This window comes from Megalops cyprinoides, chromosome 2 (genome assembly GCF_013368585.1).
Source record: "Megalops cyprinoides isolate fMegCyp1 chromosome 2, fMegCyp1.pri, whole genome shotgun sequence".
Taxonomy (NCBI): domain Eukaryota; kingdom Metazoa; phylum Chordata; class Actinopteri; order Elopiformes; family Megalopidae; genus Megalops; species Megalops cyprinoides.
This window is the reverse complement of record NC_050584.1, coordinates 25,427,195-25,440,265: the sequence shown is the minus strand read 5'-3', so window position 1 is coordinate 25,440,265 and position 13,071 is coordinate 25,427,195. Positions and strand designations below refer to the sequence as shown.

The 13,071-nt window shown below is 46.5% G+C and overlaps 1 protein-coding gene across 2 annotated transcripts in view; it reads right to left on the bottom strand.

The window, feature by feature from the left end:
- Positions 1-13,071, bottom strand: part of drosha (drosha ribonuclease III) — a 75,583-nt gene that overhangs the window by 42,707 nt on the left and 19,805 nt on the right. For both annotated transcript variants that reach the window (XM_036521607.1, XM_036521606.1), the window contains exons 18-22: positions 9,857-9,995; positions 9,179-9,239; positions 8,428-8,487; positions 5,664-5,763; positions 4,175-4,277 (exon numbers count right to left, since the gene is read on the bottom strand). In XM_036521607.1, coding sequence (XP_036377500.1) covers positions 4,175-4,277; positions 5,664-5,763; positions 8,428-8,487; positions 9,179-9,239; positions 9,857-9,995 — 463 coding nt within the window. The remainder of the gene's footprint in view (positions 1-4,174; positions 4,278-5,663; positions 5,764-8,427; positions 8,488-9,178; positions 9,240-9,856; positions 9,996-13,071) is intronic.

Genomic DNA, 13,071 nt, shown 5'->3' with positions numbered 1-13,071 from the left:
ACAAACACACGGCAATCATTTGAAGGGCGAAACAAGCCGGCCTGCCTCCTCGGTTGAACGTGTTTTTCGTGGGCGCGTGGTGTTTCCATTGCAGGGAGGGGGCCAGAGCGCCGCACTTAAATGAGATGTTGTCACCAGTGCATGGGGGGCTACATGCTAAAACATGCGCATATTCAAATGGAGCCGGTGCATGGAATCTACATGCTGCAGTCCATGCAGTTTCAAATGAGGCTGGTACATGGACATTGTATTTAGCAGTTTAATGCATAGTAACTACATACTATGATCTGTTCAGTTTCAAATGGAACTGCTATATAGGCTTAGTATTCAGCGTTTTAATGAATAGAGGCGACGTCGTCATCCATGCAGTTTTGAATGGGGCCAATACACGGACTTAGTATTCAGCAATTTAATGCACCGAAGCTACATGCTATCATCTGTGCATCAAATGTGGCTGGGCTACAGGCTTAGTATTCAGCAGTTTCATCCATAGAAGCCACACTATGTGGTCCTTGCAGGTTCAAACAGGACTAGTATATGGACTTAGTGTTTAGCAGCTCGATGCATACAGGCTACATTCTACGATCTGTACAGTTTCCAATAGGACTGGTATGTGAACTTAAGTATTCATCAGTTTAATGCATGAAAATTCCATGCTAAGGCTGGTGCAGGTTTCAGTGGGGCCAATATACTGACAACATTCAGCAGATGCTTTTAAGTATAACCTTAAAAGGCATCACACACCTTTCACAGAAGCAGTAAGAACAACTAGAAAATTGACACAAACCAGATAACACACCAGTGATTAGATTCAGCAAGTTAAAAAGCCCTGCTTCAGGAGCTGCAGTGCTCCCGGTGTTCCACCTAGAGTAGGACTGCCTTACACCTCACACTAACGCTAACACGCCCCCTGTGCAATTCCCTCACATTCGCTCACTCAAACTGTCTGTCTATAAGAGCAGCAAGAGCAGCATCAAACATTACTCAGTGGTGAGAATCACCTGGTACCACCTGCCGGGTGCAGGAGAGGCACAGGAACACTGACGTGCGGCAGACGCCTGCTCATCTCGAAGAAAGCGCAAAACGCGCAAAACTCGCAACGCAAGGAATCAGCACAAAGTCGGGGGTTTGAGCGGCGCAGGGTAGCCAACACCTGCTAAGACCTGGAGTGGTTTTAAGAGAGGTGCATGCTGGGAGTATGCCTTTCATCTATGGGCTTGCTGAGCATTTAGCAGGCTTATCCAGAGCGACTTGTGTTGGTTACAGTTTTTTTTAGAATGTTATCCATTTATACAGCTGGATATTTACTGAGGGAATTCTGGGTTAACTACATTGCCCTAGGGTACAACAGCAGTGCCCCAGCGGGCAATCGAACCAGCAACCTTTTGGTTACGAGTCCTGCTCCTTATCACTATGCTACACTACCACCACAGCCAGAATCTTAATAATTAATTAATAGTTAATAATTTCAAATGAATCATTCGCAAACACTCAGGCCTCAATACATCTGCAATACCTCAGCCCCCTCTTTCCCAAATACAGTTGAGAGGAGCATACTCCTGAGAAAAGCAGGTACAAGGGGGGACCTAAATGACAAATAAACACAACCCAAACTCTGACAGAGGGAGAAAAGGCTTGTGATTAAATTCTTACATCAAGCATCTTACTGTAAAAAAAAAATGGGGGGTCTGGCAGTACGAGACGCACAACAGTCGCCCACTATCTTTTGTAGCAATTAATAAAAGAGCTCCGCTCTCGCAGTGAATACCCCGCATTGTAAAATGTGATATTCAGTGAATCAATGATAATCCGTTTTCTGCCCTCTTTAATAGGAAAAAAGCTCAGAAATGGCACACAAAGCCGCACCATCTGCTGCCCGGTAGCTTTTAGTAGGCTATAATCCACAGATAAACTGTACATGGAAATTAGGGCCGTGGAGCAGCAGCGGCAGGATCTGAGAGGGCGCGTCTTCCTTGCTTTTTGAAGTGTTGAGATAAGGGGCAGAAATGGGGGGGAGGTGTCTCCGAGAGGGTGAGAGGTGTGTCGCTCCGGCCATGGGCCCAAACCGGTTCGGGGGTTTGTGGCTGCCGTTCCTGCAGCAGATTACATTACAATCATTTAAATTACATCCTTTCACAATCACCCATCTTGCCCCCCCCCCGACAGCAGTGTCTGTAGGACAGAGCACATGGGGTCAAAGGTCATGGCGTCTTGGAGACAAACACGGAGAGGATACAAACAACCGGCCACATCCCGCTTAAAGTTAACATCAAATACTGCAAGATATAAAACAAAGCACTGAGAAGTAGTCTTCCTCTTGCACTCTTTTCATTTTTGTGGTCTGGAGCACGAGCGAAGGACTGCGTCCCATGTGCAATGAGTGCAATTCCATAATTCAAAACTGCTGCGCAAAATACGGAAACCGCCTACACAGGAGAACTTGCCTCCTGGCTTCCATTAAAGGTATGTACCTTGTGCAACTCCAATGTGTTGACATAATAACATAAAGATGTGCCTTATGGGACTGTAACTGAGGTCTCCACCCAATCTAATTGTTCTAACTGTCCTCGACTGTTTCAGCAAGTAACAAGTTTGTGTGAGTGCTTTCCCACCATGCAGAATGTCTCACATCATTTTTTGCTTAGTGTGTTGAAATTACAGATGCTACGTTATAGACAGATGTCAATAATAAAATACGAATTCATTTTTAAATAAAAACTAAAGCAACTAGCATTTGGTGCTCACAGTATTCAAAGAGCACTAGAGTTACTGAACAGAAGTCTGAGTGTCGGCCGATTCTCTCCATCAAGGAGGTGTGGCCGATTTAAACGCCATCTCCTTCCCCAGTCATCCTGTGAGGAGGATGAAGGAGAGGAAGAGGGCGGCTTCAGAAGACACCCTGTCAGGGCAATGGCCTGTCACTTCATCTTCCTGACAAATCCCCCCCAAACCCTCCTGCACTCGAAACGTCAACTCCCGACGCCACCCCGGCCCCCAACGACACATTACCTCATCTGCAAGTCTTTCAGCTGGAAAGAGAGTGAGCGAAAGAGAGAGAGAGAGAGAGAGAGAGAGACAAAGACAGAGAGTGACAGGCACCATCCAAAAGAGCACTTCAAGCTAAATAAAGATGACAAAAATGTCACAGAAAAAGAACAGAAGAATATCAAGACAAGCATTTCGAATGAGCGCACACGCGCCCATTTTGCGTTACTGATCCGAGACTGTCTCTGCAGGCTGTTTTCTGACACACACTGGCTTTGTCCTCTGTGGTATTGTGTCTGTTTATTCGCTAAACATATTCAACGAAACCGGTAGGAGAGACAGATTGGTGTCATCACGCTGTGCTTGGTCGGGCCCAGTAATGAGGTGATGGCGGCCTTGGGACTGAACCCATTATAACACTGCATTGAGGTGATAACGTACCGGTAACAAGTATCGAACCCCTCAAATGAAGGGAGGGGGGCTGGGGGTTGGGGGGATAGTTGCTCATCCTTCACCCAGCAGAGCTCTGCAGCTCTCTTTAAACCAGCAAATTGGGAGGACTGGTTTGAGTGGTTCATTCAAAACTGAGGTTAGAAGAACTGGTAAGCTAAGTGACTAAGTTAGGCTGAGCCCCTCTCAGGCAAAAAGTGCCTGGCACACTCAGATGGTTTGAGCGGGATCTGAGAAACCACAAAGTAAGAATGACCACCGCTGGGCAGCACTGTGATACAATCTCAATTTTCACCAAGTTTATTATAAAGTTTATTTACGTGAGCAGACTTTGCTATAATGGCCAGATGATACTGTTCCTTCAAAGGGAAGGGAAGCAACTAAGCTCATTCTGTAAAATAAATCTGGTGACAAAAACATCATACTTACCCATCAGGCTGTACAAGAGCCTGCATTGAATTGCACTCCACAAACACACATGCACATACACAAACATGACATGACATACAAACAAACAAGACATACTCACAGGAACATACACACATCCACACTCATACACACGCATGCTCACAAATACACACACGTAGACACACAAACATATGCACGTACACAGAAACAGGCACACACAGCCACACATGTACACACATTTATCAGAATGAAGCATGACGTCTTGTTTTCCCACCACTGGAGCAACTTTGACATAACAGAGCAACAGTCAGCGTTAGCTGCGGACCCTCACCTATCAATGCCTCAAAACAGTTAGCCATGGCGTGCCGCAGGTCAGATTCTCGGCACAGGTCAGGGCCGTGGGCGTACAGCATAAACCGATCGAGCTCCAGCTTCTGTAAAACAAACAAACAACAGAAGACAAACAGCTTAGAAGGACAACAAAAATCGGGACAATTACAGCAATGTCTCTTAAAGACACTTCTTTCAGATCGCACAGGTGCGCCCCATCTCAGTCATATGGCAGACGTGGGAAATTGACAGGGAGAGACTCTCTGGCTCATGGACTGGCAGATGTTCCTATTCCTGCTCCAGATGTGAGACGCTAAGCTGTCACGACAATCATCACCAGAGGAGGAGGGGGGGTGGGGGGTGGGGGGGGGCAAGCAAAGAGTGAAAGCAAGCTCATTCCGCAAGAGGGGTCAAAAAAAAAAAAAAAAAACGGTATACAGTGCGCAAAAAAAAACTTAATTATTACACACCACTGCTCTTCCATTCCACTGCCTGGCCATGAAGTTTACACAATAAAAAAAAGCTAGTCTACACAACTTACAGGAAATTGATTTGACTTCTAAGTCATACAACTAAAGTGGATGAGGATTACATGCGCACTTTCAGAAGATATTTTTCAAGAGATAATTACAAGTGTTCTTGAGCTGGGGGGTGGGGGGGGGATTCGGGGGGTGGTGCTTAAGGAGGAGCTGATAAACAACTTGGCCACCGCGCCTGTTGTATCATATTTGTCTGCAGTCACAGCCAAATTAAAACAAGCCAGAGCGAGACAGTGGGCCCCCGATACGAGCGCGCGCCGGCTGCATCTCCCCCTATTCAGCGGGGAACAACATGAAAGATTAAAGTTTTAATTGCTTTCCCAACATGGCAAAATGATTATTGTAGTGGCTCTGACTGCGGCGTCGGCTCCGAGGATTCGGAGAGCAATTGTAGCGCGAGTGAGGAGCGGGAAAGAGAGAGGGCCACGAGCGCGTGTTGAAAGGTCTAAAAATCCTCAGCTCTCCCCCTCCCCAATCCACTTCCCCACGGGGAATCTGTGTCGTTACCTTTGTCATACAATGTAATACCCCCTTCAACGACTAATTAAAAAGTGGATTTAACGAGAAGGGAAAAAAAGAAGAACACAACACTAGTTCAATCCGTCCCAGAATGCAGTTCCTTCTGTACTTTGTGTTGAATACGGAGCTAACCTAAAGTGTGTTTTTTTTTAGTGTGTGTGCGCGCACACTAAAATATGTGCATGCTAAAACACGCATACCTAAAAATAGGGCTGGTACATGCATTCAGTATTCAGTAGTTCAATTCACATTGAAGCTACATGCTTTGGCCATTGCAGTTTCAAATGGGTTTGGTACGTGGACTTAGTGTGTGTATAGACCCTCACCAGACTATCTCATCAGACTTGCACACAATGGTCAATTGAGACTAAACTAAGTGTACAGAGTAAAGTTATAGTGATGAATAGTGACCGAGACACACACTCCGCTCACCTTGGCCAGCATGGCAAGGTGCTGGTTCTGCACAATGGCCGTCCTGTAGGTGGCGAGGCCGCCCTCCTCCAGGTTTGGGAACAGGTAGTACAGGTGCACGCTGGGAAAAATAAACACAGTCAGCGCTGATCAGACACCCCGATCAGGAGAGAGAGAGAGCACTCCGGGACAAGCCCCGAGCTGCACATTAAACGGATCCATTATTCATTACTATTACACAAAATCAAATAATGTACCCCATCACTTATTTATAGATTCCTTACCAACTGCCCATTCGGAATGTGAGAGCGCTCTATACAGCGCAATGTAGGGTTTATCTGCCTTAAGGCTTCACTATCCTACTACACAGACAAAAAAGCAGAAATGAATAACGTTTTGGACAAGAACAAACTCTAGGCAGCCTTTTAAACCCGCTGCATGTGTTGAACTTTTCAGCCTCGACCCAGAATTTCAAAAGAACAAACAGAATTCGCTTTAAGTGTGCTAAAAGAGCTTGTTACTTTCGTGCGTTCAGAGATTTGCATTGTTTTCTCCAAGCACTGCCAGAATCCCATCCGGTTGCGCCTAAAGCTGCTTTGATGCAGCAAGGATAAGTATTACGGAGATCAGCAGCGAGATCCGAGAGAAAGACGAGGGCGCGGTACGCCACAGCTAAGTACACAGCGGCAGTGGAGGAGAGCCATGCTGCGCGCAATGTCCATTGTTAGCTGGGGATGAAGAAGCATTGTTCGCTGGCCAGCGTGAAACATTAATGTGCCATTAAATGCCAGCGTCTATCTGTGCCGCTTCAGCCCTGTCCCGGGGTAACGGCCCCCGCTTTTGCCTGGGGGAGGGGGCAGACGAAGTGAACAAAGTGCTACGCTGTGCTTATTGTCTCATTTGTTTCTCCCTCCTTTTTGGCTGAGGCGAGTGTGTTTCGATCCACCAGCCCAGGACCTAAACGCATTAAGCGGAGAGATGTGGAAGCGTAGCTGAAAACAAAGGGCCAAGCAAAAAAGCAAAAAAAAAAAAAAAAAGAAAAAGAAAAAAAAAAAACCTTGCGGAGCTGAGGGGGGTAAACCAGCTAGCCACAAGGCCACTTCCTCAAAGCGAGCCGCATCTTGGTTCGGCCGCGCTCTCCCCGTCATCCCTCCTGCCGATGCTAGCCTCCGCCCCGGGGGCCGCTTTGGTAATGACGGATAATGGGATTTTCCCAGCGAGTTAACTGGACTGGCTGGCCATACATAATTCAGCATCCAGGCTCGGCTGCCCCTCAGCCCGACACTCCGCCACTGGCCAGATCTCAGAATAGCTCCGCTCCGTCTCATTTTGTTTTGTTGCTGAGGAGGTGTCAGCGTTGGACTGACTGCCAACGACCAAACATATTCACTGGCGTTACATTCAAATAAATATGAATTCAGCGATCCAATTTCTAATCTAATCTCTAAAAGTATTTGGCCACACCTGTTTTTCAGGGTTTGGGCTAGGCCCCTTATCTCCAGTGAAGGGCAATCTTAATGCTTCAGCATACCAAGACATTTTGGACAATGCTATGCTTCCAACTTTGTGGCAACAGTTTGGGGAAGGCCCTTTTCTATTCCAGCATGACTGTGCCCCAGTGCACAAAGCAAGGACTATAAAGACATGGTTTGATGAGTTTGGTGTGGAAGAACTTGACTGGCCCACACAGAGCCCTGACCTCAACCCCATCGAGCACCTTTGGGATGAACGAGATTGCGAGCCAGGCCTTCTCGTCCAACATCAGTGCCTGACCTCATAAATGCTCTACAGAATGATTCCCACAGAAACACTCAAAAAATCCTTCCAAATCCTTCCAAATGGAAAGCCTTCCAAGAAGAGTGCAAGCTGTTATAGCTGCAAAAGGGGGACCAACTCCATATTAAGGTATATGTATTTGAATACAACGTCATTCCAATGTAACGGTCATGCGTCCGAATACTTTTGTCCATATAGTGTACATCTCAGCTTCTGTGCAATTAATTAATTAGCGAGGACCAGGGAGAGGTGGGTGTCCTGTAAATTTGTGGGAGAGGTGAAGACAACAATTTGGTGGAAGGATCTTTCTTCGCAAAGCAACGGTAAACAACTTTTCCTCCACACAATACCTTCTTCACAGTGAATCTAACTGTTCTGTTTCGTTTTGCTCCTCAGGAGGGGGTGGAGTTGGACTGACTGCCAACAACCAAACCTGCCAGTGCATTCAAATGAATGCAAATTCTGCAAGCTACGTCCCTCTATATGGCAGCTTTTGTGCAATTAATAAGTGAGGAATGGAGATGGGCTGGGGGTGTCACCTAAGGGGGTGAGAGAGGTGAAGTAAATAAATTGATAAAGGCATCTTTCTCCGCGAAGCAACTGTAAACACAGCCTTTCTTCCATACAGTACTTTCTCCAAAGTGCTAAACCTACCAGCCATCTAGACAAACCGTTTCTTTTTGTGCAGATACGCACCAGGTCTGAAAATAATAATAGCTACATGCAATTAGCACCACGGCAAAGGACATGCAGGGGGGCTGAGCCCGGCTTTCCCCTCCAAGTCACTAATACGGTCCGCGCTGAGGCACATAATTACAAGTTGTCATGGACATTTCAGTCATTTGAGGGGAAAAAAGGCGTATTGAGAAGTGACAAGGGAAGGGAAATTAAAAAAAAAAAAAAAGAACAAATCCGAATTGCCAGTGAATCCGAATCAACATTCTTAGGGAAAGGAAGAGAAGAGGGCGCTGTTATTTTCAATTAGCTGTCTGTCAAAGGCGAGTCTCACCTGGTGAGAAACTCCACCACGGCGTCACCCAGGAACTCCAGCCTCTCGTTGTGATTGATCCTGCCGCGGCCGAAAAAGAAGAAGACAGGAGAGATTTTAATAAGGTCCCCCCATCCCCCTTCCCCCGCTCTCCCGCACAAACACCAATTTACACCCGCTGTACAGCCTCTTCATTAGGACCGCACTCAGAACGATCATTTAGTCCGCCCTAATGCTTGCGTCTGGGGCCAGAAGCTCCAGCTACCTGCCACCTCTACTGCATATTCAAATTTAATAAGAACAAGCCTCTTCATTTTGTTCAGGCATTTTCAAATCATTTAAACGCATTCTTTTCAATGAGGTCCTTTTTCTTATTTTTTTGTTGTTGTATTTTCATTCCTTTAGTATCTGTCAGCGTGTTTACAAACTTAAAACCTGCCCTGGTTCAAACTGCGTTTTTTCAGCCATTGTGATTTCACTGCAGCAGATTCAACACTTCATAACTGCCACTCGTTACCTCTTCGGTAACGTATGTTTACTTGCAATTATAAATATTTGATGCATTCTGTAAAAACACCCCAGACACAGGCCTCGTCAAAAACAACAGTGAATATTTTATCGGTAAAGGCGAGACGGTGAGTAAACACATCACTGTGCACCGAGCATCTCAGTTTGCTGCATCAGTAGGCAGCAGAACTCCCGGCAGCGGTCAGCCCCTATTGATCAGCGGATGCCTGCCGCTCAACGGGGTCCGCAGTCAAACGGCACTCACCTGGAGGGGGACGGGTCATCCTGCCCCAGGCGAGACATGATGTTGATTAAGGTGTTGATGCCTGATCAATTGAACACAGGAAACGTCAGATCCGCGGGGGACACGCAACACAACACAGTGGCAGAGGCGTCCCAACAAAGTGAGGGCCAGTTAGTGCCGCCAGGGCGGCGAAATTGAAACGGCTCGACTAAATTAGGATGTCGTTTTATGTGTTAATGCAGAAACATACATTTCAGTCTAAGTCGCGTTCCTTAGTTCAAGTTGTGTAAAAGTTCATCTTTTCTGGGACAACACATGACACACTGGACACTTTAAGGGTCAAATACATGCATTTCTAAAAGGCTTCTAATCAGTAACTACACAGTGTACGCCCAAATTTGTTTTAAAATAATACCCCTGGGTTTACATTTACGAATCCAGTATATACTCTGAAAGGCATAGACCAACCCAGACACACTGACCAGCACTGCAGTCAACTATTAAAGGTCTGAGAATAGTGCATCGAATGAAAACCAGTTTTGGGAAATGGGCATCTCTTTTGCCCTTCCTGAATAAGTTTATCCCTTACTTCCTGTGGGTAAAATGGCCGGCCCCTCTGACAGCCCCACACAGATGTTTTCCTCAGGTTAGTTTGGGAGACCGACGATGGCCCCTCTGCGAGGGGGGAGGGGTGCCCACCTTTCTTCCTCATGTACATGTGATGAACCTTGCGATCGCCATATTTGGGCTGCCGGATGCCGCAGTTGGACAGCGAGTTGCGGGCGTGGTCCGGGTTCATGCCAAAGTTGAGGTGGTGGCTGGGGTGAGTCATGGCGAGCTGGAGGGCAGGCGACAACGGGGGGTGTCACTGCCTGAGGACCGAGACTCAGGCCACTGAGAAACACACAGCACCAGCACTCTATGTAATTAAAGTGTGACCGCAAGGGTGTCAGCAGACCTCCTCTAACACGTCAGCCATATCTGAAAATGGAACCCAAGGGCAGGAGCAAGTCCAACCAGCCCTCTCCTCCCCTTTCAAATACTTGCTTTTCTCCAGGAACTTCAAATCAATTTCAAGGCCCAATTAGATAAGCTGCCTAAATGACAACGCTACAGTGACATGTACTGATCGCTTCACACTGAGCAGCCTTTGGAGACAAATTCCGAAGTGCATCTGGATAGTTAATGATGCCTAAATTCAAAGCCCGTCTATGGAAAAATAGAGGTTGTCAGAATTACTTAAACTGTAACCAAAGTCAGAATTTTCATAGAATACTGATATGAATGAATAATGTTGTAGAGTCCCAAAAGTGAGTGCTGTTCTGTGCTCTCAAACGGAGATATTATTTGACATAGTGCTTCCACAGACTCATAGAAAAAGGAAGAAAATTAAATTCCGTGAAAAACTGAGGATTTTACAAAAGCAAAAGGTCATGTGTGATTCCACAGCGCACCTGCATGCTGTGTGATTCTGCAGTACAGCTGTACGCTGTGTGACTCCATAGTACACCTGTACGCTGTGTGATTGTATAGTACACCTGTACGCTGTGTGATTGTATAGTACACCTGTACACTGTGTGATTCCGTAGCACACCTGTACGCTGTGTGATTCCATAGTACACCTGTACGCTGTGTGATTGTATAGTACACCTGTACGCTGTGTGATACTGCAGTACACCTGTACGTTGTGTGATTCTGTAGCGCATCTGTATGCTGTGTGATTGTATAGTACACCTGTACACTGTGTGATTCCGTAGCACACCTGTACGCTGTGTGATTCCGTAGCTCACCTGTACGTTGTGTGATTGTATAGTACACCTGTACGCTGTGTGATTGTATAGTACACCTGTACGCTGTGTGATTCCGTAGCTCACCTGTATGTTGTGTGATTGTATAGTACACCTGTACGCTGTGTGATTGTATAGTACACCTGTACGCTGTGTGATTGTATAGTACACATGTACTCTATGCGATTCTGCAGCACAGGTAAGAGTTCTGCTTTCCCAAAATGAGAAATAAGAAGCCTGAATATGTGCCCACGGGAGGCCGGAATGGGAGAAACATGGTCCCCCTCGCCTCCCCCTCCCAACGGTCTGCCCACCAGTGTGCACCGGCAATGCCGGCTTCTCGCCGACACTGGGAAATATGACATTGAGCACAGCGAAATTGTACAGATGAATTATTGAAGCCCTCTGGGAGGTCTCGGCTCCTGCCAGCCAGGGAGCATCAAGACGCCTCAGCCATCTCCATCCGACGTAAAATTTTTTAAATGAGGGAAAGAAAAATCAGCTTTCTCCTTTCCTGCGTGAGAATTTGCGCGTGGCGGACTTGGCTGAAGACCTCCAAAGAAGCCTAATCGACCTGCTTGTGCACTTCAAGCCTGTGTTAGCAGACAGCCAGAGGGAGGAGCACAACAGCCATGCTAGGAGCAGTGGAGATCAGAAGGAAAAGGTAAACCCGAGGAAAGTGTTTGCTTGGATGCAGCATGGATGTGTGCATGCGTACAGCAACCTGCTGTGTGCTCCATTTGACCAGCCGGACATTTTCAAAAATCTGTTGCGCTACACAGTAATACATTAATATTAATATTACTGTTTTCTGAATATGTATTTCAGATAACAACCCTTGGTGCCGGTCACGCCTGCATGAGAACACTGGTTTCCCTCAGTCGGAGATCACCACCGCTATCATCGTGGTAATCTTGCCTCCCGTTCTCTCAGACACAGAAATGACATCATTGTGTTCAGAAGACATACATAAAGCCTGGAGCCAAAGTGCGATAGGGAACTCCTCAACAGACACCCCTGAAGTCAGCACATGTTACACAGTTAAAAGTACAGCATGTGTGTTAAATGTAGTCCTATTCCATCAAATTATTGTCATCTAGCGGACACTTATCCAGAACAACCTACATGGCTTACACTTTTACAGTATTATCCATTTATACACCTGGATATTCACCGAGGCAATTCTGGGCAAGTACGTTGCCCAAGGGTACAGCAGCAGCGACCCAGTGGGGAATTGAAACAGCAACATTTTGGTTATTAGCCCGACTTCCTTTCACTGTGCTACACAGCCATCCCATGATCATTTCTTATGTAATGCAGCGGGACTAGAAGAATTCACAGTGGAAACACCAGGATGGAGAAGAGGCCCGTATGGGGTGACGCCTGGTGTACCACAGGCCGTGTATCCATGCAGGTAGATACTGCAGCACGGTGTGCTACTATCAATAGTTCAACAGAGAGCCAGATCACAGACACATACCCAGTAACCCTGCACTTGTAGCAAGCACAGGAGCAAGGAATTCTGGGATTTTCCTGTCACTTTCAAAAATATTGTGAGATAAGGTAGGGCTGTCCAATATTGTTTCACTGTGCGTATAAACTGAGGTCGAAATCAAGTATTCTTTAAAGCTTACTTTTTTAGTTTAAAAGTTCAGCTGCTGCAATGGAATTGCTTCACCCTGTTCAAGGAGAGTTAAAGCTCTTGAGGGACGAAAAAGTTTCAGGTTGCAAGGGTGTTTTGTAGAATATAAAGACATTCTAAATAACCAGAAATAAAATGATCTGAGTAATCTAAACTGCTATCTATGCTTACAGGAATCTCAAGTGTCCACAGAGTACAGGCGTGTTACAGTTATGCACTATTGTAACTAACTGCTGCCAGCGGCTTCCCCCCTCCACCCCACTCTCACAAAGACACGTGCATGCACACACACGCACCTCGCTCCTCACTTACACACACATACTCACACATACACCTTGTGCTCAACAACCTCGCTCCTCATTCACACACACATATTCATGTTCTTAGCACACACATATTCTCATACACGCGCACACACACACACACACACACACACGCACGCACACACACCCTCCTACCTCTTGTTCAGCAGCTTCCCCCCCTTA